Source organism: Citrus clementina, unplaced genomic scaffold, assembly GCF_000493195.1.
Source record: "Citrus clementina cultivar Clemenules unplaced genomic scaffold, Citrus_clementina_v1.0 scaffold_7, whole genome shotgun sequence".
In the NCBI taxonomy this organism is placed as follows: domain Eukaryota; kingdom Viridiplantae; phylum Streptophyta; class Magnoliopsida; order Sapindales; family Rutaceae; genus Citrus; species Citrus x clementina.
This window is the reverse complement of record NW_006262075.1, coordinates 18,334,949-18,351,349: the sequence shown is the minus strand read 5'-3', so window position 1 is coordinate 18,351,349 and position 16,401 is coordinate 18,334,949. Positions and strand designations below refer to the sequence as shown.

General features: G+C 34.6%; 2 protein-coding genes, 1 long non-coding RNA gene and 1 other non-coding gene across 6 annotated transcripts; 1 reads left to right on the top strand and 3 right to left on the bottom strand.

The window, feature by feature from the left end:
* Nucleotides 1-204: 204 nt before the first annotated feature.
* Nucleotides 205-275, bottom strand: TRNAG-GCC. The gene has a single exon. It is a non-coding gene; the product is annotated as a tRNA-Gly (tRNA).
* Nucleotides 276-1,031: 756 nt separating this feature from the next.
* Nucleotides 1,032-6,972, bottom strand: LOC18037591 (tRNA(His) guanylyltransferase 2). Of its 3 annotated transcripts, none has more exons than XM_024180513.1 (13): nt 6,607-6,971; nt 6,357-6,488; nt 6,223-6,267; nt 5,531-5,700; nt 5,275-5,360; nt 5,077-5,184; nt 4,225-4,481; nt 3,691-3,822; nt 3,552-3,596; nt 2,738-2,907; nt 2,488-2,573; nt 1,816-1,923; nt 1,032-1,224 (listed from the first exon to the last, which is right to left on the bottom strand). In XM_024180513.1, the coding sequence occupies exons 1-13, from the start codon at nt 6,708-6,710 to the stop codon at nt 1,084-1,086; spliced, it is 1,584 nt and encodes a 527-aa protein (XP_024036281.1). In that variant the 5' UTR covers nt 6,711-6,971; the 3' UTR covers nt 1,032-1,083. The 3 variants fall into 3 exon arrangements, 2 of the variants coding, with proteins under 2 accessions (XP_024036281.1, XP_024036282.1); XR_002904603.1 differs by having other exon boundaries at nt 1,136-1,224; nt 1,584-1,923; nt 6,607-6,972; XM_024180514.1 differs by lacking the exon at nt 3,552-3,596.
* Nucleotides 6,973-7,829: 857 nt separating this feature from the next.
* Nucleotides 7,830-10,168, bottom strand: LOC112097002 (glucan endo-1,3-beta-glucosidase 8-like). Its single transcript, XM_024181260.1, has 2 exons — nt 9,288-10,168; nt 7,830-9,001 (listed from the first exon to the last, which is right to left on the bottom strand). The coding sequence occupies exons 1-2, from the start codon at nt 10,166-10,168 to the stop codon at nt 7,891-7,893; spliced, it is 1,992 nt and encodes a 663-aa protein (XP_024037028.1). The 3' UTR covers nt 7,830-7,890.
* Nucleotides 10,169-11,134: 966 nt separating this feature from the next.
* LOC112096848 lies at nt 11,135-13,485 on the top strand. The gene is made up of 3 exons (XR_002904689.1): nt 11,135-11,753; nt 12,495-12,708; nt 13,116-13,485. It is a non-coding gene; the product is annotated as an uncharacterized LOC112096848 (long non-coding RNA).
* Nucleotides 13,486-16,401: the final 2,916 nt, after the last annotated feature.

Genomic DNA, 16,401 nt, shown 5'->3' with positions numbered 1-16,401 from the left:
TCAATTAGATTAATTTCAGGCTTTTCAGCAGCAAAAAGTTCCGTTCTTAATGCAAGTTCAAGTTTTTTTTTTTTTTTTTTTTTTATATATATATATAAGAATGCAAGTTCAAGTTCGTGCTTCATGATTTCGACAAAATTTTGTTCCAATTTGCCGGAAACCTTAATAAAACGAAAAAATAAAAATAAAATGAAAAGAAAATTATGCACCAGCCGGGAATCGAACCCGGGTCTGTACCGTGGCAGGGTACTATTCTACCACTAGACCACTGGTGCTTTGTTTAATCGTTTCAAAAACAAATTAACAAATTCGTTATTTTATGAGTTTGCCTTTGATGTCCCACAGAATAATCCTTGTTAAAACCTTCGCTGATAAAATCCTATGAATTTTTTTTTTCTCCAAACAAGTAAATTAGATAAGAAAAAAGAGTACAACTTCATTTGTATTCTAACTTCTAGGGAGAAAAATTGCCTCTTCAAAAACTAACTAAATTACTAAAATACCCAAACAAAAAATCTAGTGAGCAAAAGATATACAGTTTACCACTTGTGGTCTTGAGTCAAAAACTCCCTTCATTGAGCATGTTCTCCTTTAGAGTGAGTCGAATACTTAGTTGACAAAAAATATACCAAAAACTCCATTATATCTCAGTTTCTATAAAAATCTTTTTAATTATCATATATTTTTCACCAATTACATGTTAGAATTATTTGAACTTAAATTCTTTGAAAGTAGCATGGGTGTTTTGTGTAATTTAAAAAAAAAATACATGGAATAATTTTACTCTTTTTTTTTTTTATCATGATTCTCTACCTACCTCTTGTTTGAGCAAATATAGCATCGTAGTTGGTGGTCAATAAATAAGAATATAATAAATAAGTAAATATTATCTAAATGACAAAAAAAAAAAAAAACACCACCAATCTTTAAATCCATGTAAGCAAAATCTTAAAACTCGTAATCTCTACACAGCATTAGCGAGATAATATACGGAAGCAGAAGCGCGCCAAGAACAAAGGAAAAAAGGGGGGGGGGGGGGGGGGGGAAAGGTTACATGAATCCAGGTCGAGTTATGCCGTAAGTTTAATATATAGGGGGCTCCTCATTAAGGATGCTTGGGTGTGCCATCCAAAAGCTCGGCTCAATTATGTTACAATGCGACACAAGCACTTTGTTCCATACTTTAACGGATGATTTATTCTCAGATGCCACACTCTTCTCCGTCTGCATACAATATGAACCAATCAGTTCCAGTCAAGGAAAACACTTACAGAATAAATTGCCACTCTCATTATATATAAGTACGCATTTTTTTTTTTTTGCTGTAGTCGACATAATAAAAAATCTATCAGGAAACTTTCATCCTCTAAATTCTAAATAAAGCACGAAGAGTTAAATTTGATCTTTCCAGCAATGAACACGATCTGTGAATATAATTTTGAGCAAAGCACAAGTGGTAGGTGCATAATTGATCAAAAATTTTCATGACCACTGCTGTATGGGATTGCCCATCAGATGATGAGTGCGAAAGAGAGAGCATTGACAGGAAGGTAAAAAAGAAGGGAAGGCCAAGTGGAACAAACCATAAGAAGAAGATGGCTTCTCAGCTCAAGCAAGAGCTGGCTCCAGCCAACTGGACCATGAGCTTGGAAGAAAGCTTACTAAAAGCTAGATTAAAATAATTAGACGAGGTAATATATATAGCCATGTCAACCCATCTTGTTCTAACCAAGTATGTACTAAGTGCACAACTATGTTATTTGTGCATATAGAACATAAACAAGCACTATGGATTTAGCAAGGAGAAAAAGTAACCCTGGCGCGAAATATGGAGGAACCCTGTCGGAACATGAGTGGTAATTTGCTGTAGTCAATACCAAATTTCTGTATTAGCAGTTCATTCTTCTCTCGTGCTTGGGTGCCCTGCAACGCAGACAAAGTAACAATTAATAATAATCATAATAATAACAACAATAATGACAGTAATTTCAAGAACTTAAGGAGACATGTTAAGTATATACTGTCTCTCACTCAGGGTATTCACAGCTGATATATGCAAACACGCTAAAAATATCACAGCTCATAAATGATACTATCAACCAAATGATTCTATTCCCTCTAACAACATGCACACTGCACTGATTGGAATGGTCTAGGTATAGGAATATAACTACAATACATCCAGCTATAAGTAATGAGAAATAGGGAGTGCTTCTCCACTCTAAATCTGAATACGTCAGGACTACTACAATGTTTCAAATACATATTTCTAAGTTGTCTAAGTTGCAAGAGTAAATGGTCTTCTAGATCCAGTATTTCATGCAATGGAAAAGCTGATACATCATGGGAAAAGATACATCATACTGAATTTGAAAGCCAGTATAATGTACACATCAGAAGCATCCATAGTCAAATCTGCAACTTATAGTAGTGCAATATTTAGGTAAGGAACAAGTCCTACTAATACAGTATGAAAAGCAATATCACCTTTAGACAGCCCTGAGCTTCGCTTTTGCTTTTCCCAGACTTAACAAGCATCCAGAAGCAAGTATTGTACTGATTATTAATGTGGCCTGCAAATAAATAATTTACATGACCATTGACATAGTGTCTATATTGACATAAAAAATGCTCCAACTTCAATGCAGTATTTAGAATACTGATTACTTTTCTGTTCATATTAACACCTCAAAATGTAAAATCATTGGCTTTCAGAAAAATACTAAAGTATACTCACAATCTACTTGCCTCCATGCCAGATAATCTCGTATAATGTCAGATGATGGATAACATACAGCTCGTCCATCGAAAGAGGGTGGATAATTCAACTTTTTCTGTGGGAAGAACTCTTTCCATTTCACAACATACATTGAAGTGAAGAAAGAAACAATGACTGATACTATTTCACTGCACAGATAACGTAAGTTCAAAGTTAAACATCTGCTTCTCAAGCGATACGTCAGGATGAAACAGCTTTATATCACATTTGGCACAATTCTTTGAACAAAAAATAAAAACTCTAGGGGCCAAAGTGACCTTTCTCTGCCAAGAAGAGACAGCAGATGATAAGTTACAAAAGGCTTTCAAGAGAATTGTCATCTCAAAGCCCATTTTGTTGAAAAGCAGAGAGATCTCAAACAGATTATAGTAGACAATGTGGGATCTGGGTGTTCCTATCTTGAAAGATTTAACTATTTCTCTATCAGAAACTACAAATGGAAGATAAAATCTTTTGACAATAATTCGAAACTGAATTCAATATTTACTTTCGCTATGAACTATATACATCTCCAGATAAAGATAACAAATAACTCCCTCAAAGTGTTTTGTTTAGAGTAATCTTCCAGGATGGTGATGCAAAAAGCATGGAATATATGTAGTTTCTGCTACTACTAATGCAAGTGACAAATATCAAGAGATGGTAGTTTTCAACAGACAAGATGTTCCCATAAAGGAGTATCTACCTAGATAATCATGTCACATAACAGCCCATAACATATGCAGCAATGTAAAGTTGAAGAAACTTATACATAAAAAGAGACAAGAGAAACCTGGCTTGTCTTTGATAGAACATAGATGCATTCTTCAAAACAAAGCTGGAAGTTATGACAGCAATGAAGTGATTAGACTTTTCGTAAAAAAATTAAACTGAGCCAAAAAATTACAAAATATATAAAAACGAAGTGATACCTGTACTCATCACTGACCCCATAAGCAAAAGTAATATCTTCAAATTCTTCCAACACAGCCACTGCACATGAATTCATAAGATTCAGAGCTTGCTCATCATTGGGCTTGTCAAATTCATGAACTTCAGAAAATCTATCAAAAGACACAAAATGTCTTGAGTCTGATTGCAATATCTTAGCAATGCAAACAAGGAACAATATGCTATGACGTATGATCTGTGCGACAATATTCTGTTCATGGAGAATAAGGAAAGTTACCAGATGGAACACACTTGATTTTAAACTTATTTCCTAGAATCCTAAGGGGAAATCCTAAACTGTCAAGACTGTTTTACATTGAATGTCATATTCCAATTGCCCTAGCCAATATGTAAGAATAAGAGGAAAGGCACTTTTTCCGAACCTCAGATTGTGAAAGCCTAAGATAACCACTCAAGTTACCTATATTGATACAATACTGAGAAATGGTATTTTTATATTTTCAACAGACTCAATAACCAAAGACGGAGATTTGCTATGTGAACTGCAGCTTTACCTGTGAAAATGGCAGCCATCAATTCTGATTACGATCCATGTAGATGGTATTAACTTGTTCTCAAATACAAATGATCTGACATAATCTGGTTTAATTTTGCCAACATCCTCATCAAACCGCCCAAGCTCCTTTAGAAGACACGAGTGACCATTCCAAAAGCTTTTCCCAGCTATGTTCTCTGAGTGGACTATTCTTGCTTTTCTTCGCAGTCTTTTGACAGGAGCACCGTTCTCATTGTATTTCACAATATCTTCCATCTGTATGAATTTTGAAAGGACAAAATCATAAAACAAAAAAACAATATCAGGGAGATCAGAAGTTATAAACAAGGCAGCCATGTGCATCATCTGACAGTTACAAAAGTTCAACGAAACTCAAATGCATTATATCAAATAAATTAAGAAATGAAGCTGAATTGAGAAGCTATACACCAAATACTAGCCTAAAATGCCTCCAGCAGCTCCTCATAACATAAAATCTGATCCTCAAAGCAGCATAAAAATCTCGCTTGATTTCTCAAAATTTCTTTTTGTCATATAACACCTAAAGATAATTGATGGCCATGTAAATCCCATCCAAATAGGGTCTACATCATTCAATTTCGAACAGGAAATAATATGATCAACTCTGCAAAACAGAGCAACTAATCCAATCACAAATACAAGAAGATTATTATATATTTAAGGAAGACACCTAACAACATTCATCATTTTATATTCAAAATGATTGCCAAGATCTGAGTGTAATACCTTTAAGCTAATAGGGTGGATAAATGATGAAAACGAGCCACTGATATTTATTGAACTATGAAACTTAAATCAAGAATGTCTGCATGATAAAGGGCAAGATTACCTCGGTTTTAAAAACACAAGATCCCTGACGAAACATTTCAGGAATTTTCTTATAGTTGATACCAAACTGTTGAAAGAGAAGCTCGTTTTTCTCTTGTTTTTGAGTGCCCTACAGAGTTGACAAATGCTGTTAAGTAAACATAAAACAGAAAACTTATAAACATTTTTGTAACACATGATTTGGACAAGCAATTAGCACCTTCAGAATTTCTTGCGCTTCATTTTCACTCTTTCCATGTTTAATCAGCATCCAGAGACAAGTTTCATACTGGTTATTAACATGACCTGCCAAATCAAGCATGATTATGTATTACCAATTTCATGTTATTAACAAATTTTCTCTTGATTTTCAAAAAGGTTTGCATGAATTCAGGGATATTATGGGAAGAATAAGATCATAAATCACATGAAAATGAAAAAAGATAATATAGGAAAACCAGAACAATAGTACTTACAATCATTTTGTCTCCATGCAAGATATTGTTGAAGAACCTCTATTGATGCACAACTTATGACCCGTGACTGAAATGAAGGGGGATATCTGAACTCTTTCAGAGGGAAAAACTCTTTCCACTTTGTGACGTACACAGAAGTGAAGAATGATACAATGAGGGAAAGTATTTTGCTGCATATTGAATTTCAAGTAGCATATAAATGACATAAAATTCACCACAAAGGAGGAAAAGGGGGTGGGGAATCTACATGAATTGTATGAAACCCTGCATGTAAACACTATGATGAATCGGGACAGGGAGAACTGAAAACAATTATTATGGTTTGGCCAAATTAGATTAAAATCATAGCTAGACCTACATACAGAAATGAGGCGCTAAACAAGCCCCAAGTACTAGATCGTAGAACTAGATGCCAAGTTCAATATTTCTATTAGGAAAAATGTAAGAAGACAAAATATGCAAGGTGCTCTGACTATTTCAAAAGTTCAAACCCCAGGGGAAGGCTGAAGCCTCATGGTATTTCAGCAAAGTTATCTATCCCGCCCGGTCCTTTTAGCAGACCATACTAATAACATTTAGAATCTTTTTTCTCGGTATTATGACTCAATAACATGAATGATGCAGTAATAACACTGCCAACAATCATTTATAATGAGATATAATGAGAACTAAAATAAGAGCAAACTGAAAACCTGGCTCGCCGCTGGTAAAACTTGGACGTCCTCTTGAAAACAAAACTGTAAATGATATCAACTCAAAATAAGTTATAAATGCATAAACCATACAAAATTGAGATACATGATTAATACCGAATCAAAGCACCAACCTATACTCATCACTATACCCATACGAGAATACTATATCCGGATACTCCTCTAACACGGCAACTGCACAAGTGTTCATCAAATTCAATGCTCTCTCATCATTTGGCTTCTCAAAGCCATGATCATGAGAAAATCTATCGCAAAATAACCAAGCAAAGTATTAGAGCAGAAAATAAATAAATGAAAGCAACCCACTTAAACAAATCTCACAAGAAATCGACAATAAATGATAGGGAGGGTGTGGTTGTTTACCTTTGAAAGTCACGGCCGTGGATTCTAACAACGAGCAAATTGGGGGAGAAAATTTCGTCTTCAACTTCAAAAGACTTCACGTATTCATATTTACTATTTGCCATTCCTACTTTAATTTCTTTCTTCCCTTAAATTATTTTTTTTTCTTGTTACAGGATTTTAATCAGACACTTGGAGACCACGAGCTCCGAACGAGCAAAGATAAAACTCATGGATTTTTTTTGGATTTTCATTCCCACGTAACCCAGTAAAACAATAACTACATCTGAAAGGCCGCGAGGTTTCAAATTTCTGCTCTGCGCGGCGGCCGCTTTACCCGTGAAGATTTCAATTTTTAAAAAGATAAACGAAATATATTTAAATTTTAAAAATAAAAAATTAGAAGCAGGATGCGGGACAGGATATTTAATTTAATTTCAATTATATTTAGGGGGAATTTTACTATTTTTATATTTTCACGGAATTTGAAATTTTGTATTAAAGCGAACAATAACCAAGCATTATTTCTTAATAAAATACTATAAATCAAAAGAAATAAACGAAAAAAATAAAAATAAAATAAATTTCCCTATAACGTTTAGAAACCAAATTTTGTCAAAATAACATGAACCTTATGCCCAATGGCCCCGAAATTTATCGATCTATCATTCGCTTCATTCCAACATCAACAACACACCATATCTTACATTAGATTATGTCACCGAAATTGTTACTTCAGATTAATTTAGGTTACATTTGGTATTGAGACGGTATGATTTTTGTGTTATAGTTGTATTAAAAAAATTATAATTATAAAATAAAAATTAATTTTGTATAATAAATATAATATTTAAATAATAATTTTAATAAAAAATAATAATAATTTCATATATTTTTCATTAACAAATAGTGTATCAAACCAATTTAATCTACTATTTACAACTGCCTATGTTTCTCAAATATTTTAATGCGATAACTTTTAATTAAGCTACAACGGCACCCCAATTTTAACACCAAGCAGGGCCTAAATAATTTACGTAGCTGCTATAATATATTACATATGATGGTCTGAAGTTAAACTCAACAAGATACTAGAACAAACAAGTTAATTATTATTGAATTAGCCGCATGCACAGATAATACATAATGTTTCATTTACCAGCTTACACCACCAAACAGTGAATACTCAATTCCAACCTTTGAAGACAATTTTTTTTTTTTTTTTGTTATTAAAAGATACACAAATGTGATACATCCTCTTCTTAAGTCAGTTAAACTTTGTCTAAGCATGCACTCATATTTTGATTACATTAGAATTGTCAACAAAATTCCAGCAACAGTAGCTGCCATAGCCGCTGCCCCAGTGGCCAATTTCACCAAGCTTGCCGCATCACCACTATCAATCTGTATAGGAAACAAACAGTTGCCGACACTTGCATTCTTATCCGTGATCAAAGCCAAGCCCTCAAAGTCACAAGCTTTATTAACTTGCTGATTCATTTGAAAGTACATGTTAAATGCGTATGAAACTTTTGTTAGGTTATCAAGGCCGCTGCACGACGAACCCGGTTCAGTGGCCGTGCAATCTCCTTCTTGGCAAGCTTTAAACAGCTGCTGGTCTACCAACTCAAAATTTGTGACCCCTTTATCAAGCACACACCATTTGTGATCATAATACTTCACCCCTTTGGCCCCAACTGGCATCTTATTCTGCCCTCTCCCAGTGAAATCAATGGGGAATTTCGGCTGCCCGTCAAATCGAAAGATCCCCCAATGCCTCTCGAACTTCCCCGGGGCAATGCTCTTGGCGTCTTCATCGAGAAACCCAAACAAGTAGACATCAAATTCAGTTCCTGGCCTGAGTGGGGTGCCATCTCGTTTAGCCAACTTTTTGAACAACCCATCATAAAACTTCTGTGCGCTTTGGCTGGTGGCCGCCTTGTGACCATCCGTGGGCCACCCGATTTCTCCGATGATGATCTTGATATCCGGGTAACCGGCTTTCTTCAACGCCCACAAAAGGGTGTCGTAATTTCCATCAAGCACGTTGGTGTAACGGTGGTTCTTGTCCTGAAGGCCTTTGGCACCCTCCTCGAAGAAGGCGTACTCCACGGGGAAATCAGGGCTTTCGTAGAGACTGAGGAAGGGATAGATGTTGACGATGAAGGGTGATTCGTTGTCGTGAAGGTTTTTCAGAATGTTGTTGATGTGCTGCTTTATGTCCTTGCGGAAAATCCCGTCCGACGGCAGAGTCCCTTCATACACGTCGGCGTTCAACGGCACGGTGGCCTTGACCATTTTGCCGTGGCCAGCCTCTACCAGAGCCTGTTGAACGTTCTTCAAGGCTGGGAATGTGTCCTTGACGAACGAATCATTGTAAGATTTCAAAAATGGTTCATTTCCAACGGCTACGTACCTGCATGCATGCAAAACCATTAATTTTTCTTTTCAAAAACCGCACAAAATATTAGTCAATATTATCATATGCTAGTAAAAAATAAGATAATCAATATTTACATGCATTGATTTTTTAATAGTATTGTTTGGTTGTCAGCGTCAGTTTGAATTTTTTAATATAGTCTTACTTAACTTTTAGTTAATGAATATTTGCTTATTTAAATGCTCTTTTTTTTCTTGATTAATTTATCCAGATTTTATTTTAATTGAAATTGAAAAATAGATAAGGAAAAAAAAATGCATACTTGAGCTTCACGGAACCATCCTTGACCCATCGGGTGACATTTTCTTTGACCCAATTTTGGGCATTGCTATAATCTACAGCCATGTCAAATAACATGCCATTAGGAATGGCAACCATTACTTCAATGCCTGTGTGTGCAAGTTCTTTGACACTCGTTTCATCGGCATCGAAAAGTTTCGCCCTCTTGATTCCATTATCCTTGAGCATTTGCACAATGATCTTCGCCGGCAGTGGGTGCGATGCAAGGTTGCCCCAGTTGACGCCAACGTCGACGGGTTTAATATGGGCATAGTCAAAATTGTCGACCTTGGCGTTGTGATTGCCGCCGTTGTTATTGTTACCGTTGTTGTTGTTGTTGTTGTTCCCACCGTTGTTATTGTTATTACCATTGTTGCTGTTGCCATCGTTGTTTTTATTGTTGTTGCTGTTGCCGTTGTTGCTATTGTCACCATTGTTATTGTTGTTGCCATTGTTGTTATTGTCATTGTTGTTGCCACTGCTATTGCCACCGTTGTTGTTTCCGTTGTTATTACCATTGTTGCCATTGTTATTGCCATTGTTGCCATTGTTGTTGTTGTTGTTGTTTCCGTTGCCATTGTCACCGTTGTTGTTGCCATTGTTATTGTTACCGTTGTTGCCACCGTTGCTGTTGTTATTTCCATTGTTGCCATTGCTATTGCCGTTGTTGTTGTTTCCGTTGTTATTACCATTGTTGCCATTTTTATTGCCGTTGTTGTCGTTGCCGTTGCCGTTGTTGTTGTTTCCGTTTCCATCTTTGTTGTCCCCATCGTCTTTGTTTTTGTCATCTTGGGCTAAAACTTGACATATCAAGTGATTAGAGATGAACAAGAAAAGGAAGAAAAAGAACGCGGCTCGAGCCATGGTGTTGAGCCGGCCGGTTCGGTAACCAGGCTGTAGAGAGAGAGATTACTAGTGGTTAATGGTTGATCAACACAAAGATTATTGATTGAATCTTTGGGGGTTTATTAGCTTCTTGTGGATTAAACAGATTATGGTAATATGAATGGTTAATTCGATTAATGAGGTTTCAATAGAAAGTTACGACAATATTGGGAGGCCAAGCGGGAGTTTAGAAAAATATTTGCTTTTTATAGAGGTTTTTATTTTTTGTGTTGTTAATTAATTTCATTTTCTTGGTAATAATTGGAAGCTTTTTTTTTTCCCTATCATTGTTGTTTATGCGGAAAATAAGTTGTCTTTTGGCTAAAAAGAATTTCTAAATTTAGGAATCGTTTTGGGAATGCTTTCTAGATTAATGTCAAGAGGAATAATATGAATTTTGAAATTTATTTTACGTTAGTACGAAGATTTGATTTTTTTTTCCCCTTTTATACAGAAAGTTACAAAAGAACAAATTTTTGTTGCACAGTTAACGCTTCGATATACATAATTTTTGTATCTTAATATTTACAAAAGACATCTGTATTTTAAAAAGTGAGCTAAAGAAAACTATATGTAGGAATTAACGATCAATATCTTTTTAACTTTATGTAGAGTTTTGATAATTTTTCAATATAGAGTTTTGGTCCATTCGCAAGACAATGTGGATAAAGAAGAATTGATTACATGAACTGACATAAGTGTATAATTTACAACAATCTCAAACCGGCCTCTTTTTGCTGGACACGGCTACCATGCAGGGCCTAAAATCCCCTGTATGGTGCAGGGGCTGCCATTGAGCCATTGGATTCAGTTTATTTGAATCCAACGGTTGAGGTTTTAATTTGAAAAAAAAAGAAAGAAAACGTGAATAAAAGCAAAAAAAGAAGGGCAACCGGAAGAAAAGCATTTTCATCCCCCTCTCTTTCTCCCCCACCCCCTTGTTCTCCTCCCCCCCCCCCCCCCGGAACATTGAACCAGAAAATCCTCATCTTTCTCCCTCTCCATCCCCACATTCTTCCTCGCTCTCGCTCTTGCTCACTCTCGCGCTCCTGCTCACGCTCATGTTCCCGCTCCCGCTCCCGCTCCCGCTCCCGCTCCCGCTCTCACTCTCGCTCTCGTGTTAAACACGTTCTCAGATGAATCAGAAATTATATCAAAAAAGAAATTGCAAAACAAAACCCAAGCCTAATCTCCTTATCCCGATCGAAATTCACATCTCTTTCTCTGTCATAGTTCTTCAACCACGATTCGTCACAGCTGTCTCCCTCTCCATCACAGTTCTTCAACCAGAATCGACTGCTGTCGTGTCTCGGCTTCTCTCGATTGGTGGTGGTGGTGGTGCTGCTGCTACAATTTCTCTCTTAAGGATCGACTGCTGCTGTTGCATCTCTCTTTAGGAATAACTTGTGATGCTGCTACTGATGCGTCCATGCTCTGTCTCGGCTGGTGGTGGTGGTGTTGCTGCGTCTCTGCTTTGTCTCGACTGGTGCTGCTGCTCTCTCTCTCAAGTTGCTCCTATAAAGAGATCGGAGCATATATGTTGAGAATCGACATTGGCTCACTGGTATTATTCTTCTATTTGGGTAAATTTTGAGTAATTATTATTTATTTTGTGCATGTGATGTTGGAAAGTTCGTAGTTTATGTGGAGTATCTAGACTTTGCTACTTGGGTTCTCTGTAATGAGCTCCCCCCGCCCCAAAACCTCTCTTTAGTTTTTTTCTTCTATCTATGAATGCTTTAGAGTAGACTGTATGTGAGTAATATTTTGTCTTATTTGAATGCTTAAGCTCTCTTTCATTTTTGCAAACTTTTTTGGCTTTTGTGAAGAGATGTTTTGAGTAATTCTTATAAGGAAGAACGCTTAAGCTCTCTTTCATTTTTGCAAACTTTTATTGCAGTGTGAGAGGAGATGTTTTGAATAGTTCAATATACGGACTTGTGCAACTCAGGGAGTGTCTATAGTCAGTTTTTAACCCAAGCTTTCATAGTATTTTGTTTGTGTCCTTGTTAGAATTTTTATCATGCAATGATAGATAAGGTCAGAGTTATGGAGGAGTGTGGGACTAATTTTTTTTTTTTAAGGGGGTTTTCCAACATGCTTTTGTTTCCCTTTCATTACTGAATCCTTGAAATTTAGTTTAATGTCTTTCATTTTCTTGCACATCTCTGGAGCAGTGATGGCAAAATGTTTTTGAGTATTGGGACCGCGCTACATTATTTCTTGTATTTTTTATCTGCACCTATTTGAATATTTGAACTGCTATTTTTTACAGCTTTTTATTCTTACATATTTTGTGCTGCAGTTTTAGGGGAAGTTTTGGTATTCTCTCAGTAATTCTGGGAGATTGCCCTGTGGCGCGTTAGGATAAGGCTTTTGAAGTCATAGATCTGTCCGCTTCGCTCTCAAACTGTCCATCAAGTGCGAGTTTAGTACCAACAAAGTAAAGTTCAAGCTCCGGGTCGGATTTGGCAGCGGACTTAATGCTGAGGCACAAGAATCTTATTTAGGCAGGAGAGGTAATATATAAAATAAAATTCACTCACCAATAATTTGATTTTGATTTAATTTGATTTTGATTGAGAAACTTATCCACGAAAGCCCTTTGTGAGTGCTTGGAACTTGCATCATCGCCTGCCTGGAATTGGAATTCTTACTTGTCTCTGCATTTTAAGGAACAGGAAAAGAAAAGTAGTTTAAGAGAAATAATAAGAGTGGAAATGGCAATGTCGTCCATGAAGAAGAAATGTTTCATTTTTGCTTTGGTTTTGTATCTTATTATGGATGCGAGATTTGGTGGTGGTGTCTTTGTTGCTGAGTTATGAGAAAGCAAGTTACATTCGTGGGTTCAGTAAATATTTTGGCAAGATTTTTTATACTTCTAGTTATGGGATTTGGTTTTTGCTTTCTTGTTTGTGTCTTACAGTTGGAATAGCTGGAAATTATTCGGAGGGGGCAGAATCTGTTGGATGATGAACTTTGCTGCGGCTTTGTTGCAATTTTGTTGGCTGCAGAATTTTAGGGTTGGCTTTAGTAAATATAGGTTGATATTTGCAAGGCATCTTTTATACGGCTTATGTAAAAAAAATTTCTTTTTCCATTTACATTGCTGGGTTTCGTTGTAGTTGCTGAGCAAGTGATAGAACACATTCAATTTTATACAACAATTATAAGTATTGACCATGAGGCAGGATACTGGAAAATTGTTGTGTTATTACCCCTCAATGGTAAAATGATTGCAATTGATATGGTGATCACAATTGATGACTTTTGAATGAAACCATATGTTTTAATTATTTATTTATCCTGTTATTTATTTTAATAAAGCTTAGTTTATTTCATTTGCATGGATGTTTATTTCACAAGATACTTATTTGAAAAATGTCAAAAAAAAATGTTATACTGCTAAAAAATAAATACGTTGTTAATAAGCTGTGCTGAGCTTTTACTTTAAAACTACTTACCTTTCTTCCTTTTTTTATTTGTCGTAAATTTATGCAATATATCAATCCACTTTTTTTTTCGGAGATGGTACTTGTAATAAGGTTGGATGATACACTTGGTGTAATGTACTAGATTTTGGTGGATTTTTAGGATGATATGTAGAAAATATTATGTTTGACGTAGGAATAGTTAATTTGATTTATTTTCATTAAATTGTGTTTCCTATAATTAGTTAAAATAAATTGATTAAATTGATTTAGCGGATGGGAAAATAAGCCTATAAATTTGTGTGGGAATTAATAGAATTAAAAATGGTTGCAAGGTTATTTATAGTGGAGATTTTGGCTATAAAAAGCGCCAGTGGAACATAAGAGCTCTTCCGAATTTATTTGTGAGGCCACTTATTGCAACCATTAGTATTTTACTCATTTTAGTTTTTTTTTAATCAAACTTAATAGTTAAGTCATATTTTGCTTTAGCACACTTATATATTCAATTGTACTTTTCTTTAATAAAAAGCGAGTGCTATATTTCAAAGATTAAAATTAAATATAAGACACTAAGAGGCTTTGATAGTTCTCCGACCAAACGAAAGATTTAAAACACTTAAAAGCAAATTCGGATTGGAATATTATTATTTTGTTGGTTACCTTTATTCATAATACAAATACTTCGAAAGTGATTATATTTATAAAAAATTAGATGAAAAATGTTTACAAAATAATATTATTGAATGTTTAAAACGAACACTTGTAGTATAAGGTATGACTATTGAAAGATTAAAATCAGTGCACGAAATTAAAGTGACTAGAAGCTTACAAGCCGTAAACGGCTTGCCGGTTTGACTTGAACCGGAAATCCGGTTATGTTCCAGCAAGTCCTTCACTCGAATCCGGTTTTCCGGATATCACAAACCGGCTTGCCGGTTGGATCCAGAAGATAGCACGTTAAAACCGGCTTACCGGTTTCCTTAACCGGTTGGCCGAATGAATCCAGAATGCTGCCAAAGTGCAGCTCGAATCTGGATTTCCGGATTTACAGAACCGGCTATCCGGTTAAATCCAGTGAAGGCCATACGCGAATCCGGTTTTCCGGATTGATAATCCGGTTATCCGAATATTGACCCGAGAGCAACCAAAGAAAATGCGGCTCACCGATTTGAACAATCCGGTTATCCGGAATTTGTCCCGAGAGAAATCAATAAGAAAAACGGTTTTCCGGATGAGAAGAAGTGGTATACCGGTTTAGACTTGGGAAATCTTTTTGTCTCTAATTGGGTAAGCTCTTATACTTGTATTACACACACCATTTTATTTTTGGCCTTTTAAAATTGCTTAATTTTAAATCATTTTGAGATTTAAAACCTTTCAATAAGCCATTTAGGGTGAGTTTGGCACACTATATTGTATTATGCTGTATTGTATTATTTTAATGCTGGTATATTGTATTATGTTGTATTGCGTTAGCATTGTATTATAACAATATTGTAGAATGTTTGATTAATTAAATTAAATAATTAAAAAATAATATATATTAATACTTAGAAAAATAATAAATATAGAAATCTTAAAATTTGTATTATAATTATGATAAAAAATTTTATAAAATTTAATATTATATGTAAATAATAAATTTAGATTATAATTAATATTATAATTGTTAATATAAATTAATAAATTATTATTCAATAATATTAAATTATATTTTAATTTAAAATATATTATTATTTTTACATTTTAATATATTAATAAATTTTTAATTTAATATAAATAATTATAAATATTGAAATTTGCATAAATTTAAATAATATTAATTTTAAAATTAATATTAATGTAAATAATATTATAATATTAATATATTATTTTTATATGAATCATTAATAAATAAAATAATATTATCATATAATTTATTTTTATATTTTATTCATTATATTAGTATTTAATAATAAAATAATTTATTTTTATAATATTTTAATAAAATAAATTTGCCTCAATTGAGGCAAAAAGCTTCCGCATTACGCAAACCCGAGGTTCCCTTGGGTTTGCGTAATGCGACCCCATGCCTTATTATGCTGTATTATAATGCAGTATAATGAGGTCTCAAATTTTACCAAACAACTTCTTGGTAATAAATTAATGTGAATAGTGGTATAATACCACACAATCCCATGCACTAAACGCGCCCTTAATGCATGAAATATAAAATCATAAAATTACAAGTATATCAAGCTATCTAATTCATGAAGCATAAATTCATATAATAACAAACATATCAAGCCATGTAGTAAAACATAAATCAAGATGCAACATTCATCATTCCAACAAACATTAAACAACAAACATTAAACATTTTACTTAAAATATGCAACAGCGAACATAAAATATGAGTACCTCCATAACAGTGAACATACAACGTCAAACATGAAACGTAGAACAGCAAACATGAAACGTGGAACGTAAACATGAAACGGGGGCAAAAAAGAAAAATTTCGGGGTATTTGAAAAATCAGTACATGAAACATTGCACAACCAACATGAAACATATCACTTAAAATATGCAACAACAAACATAAAATATGAGTCCCTCCGTAACATGGAACATGAAACATAAAACATGAAACGTAGAACAACAAACATGAAACAGAGAACGTAAACATGAAACGGGGGCAAAAAAGAAAAATTTCGGGGTATTTAAAAAATCAGTACATGAAACATTGCACAACCAACATGAAACATATCACTTAAAATATGCAACAACGAACATAAAAT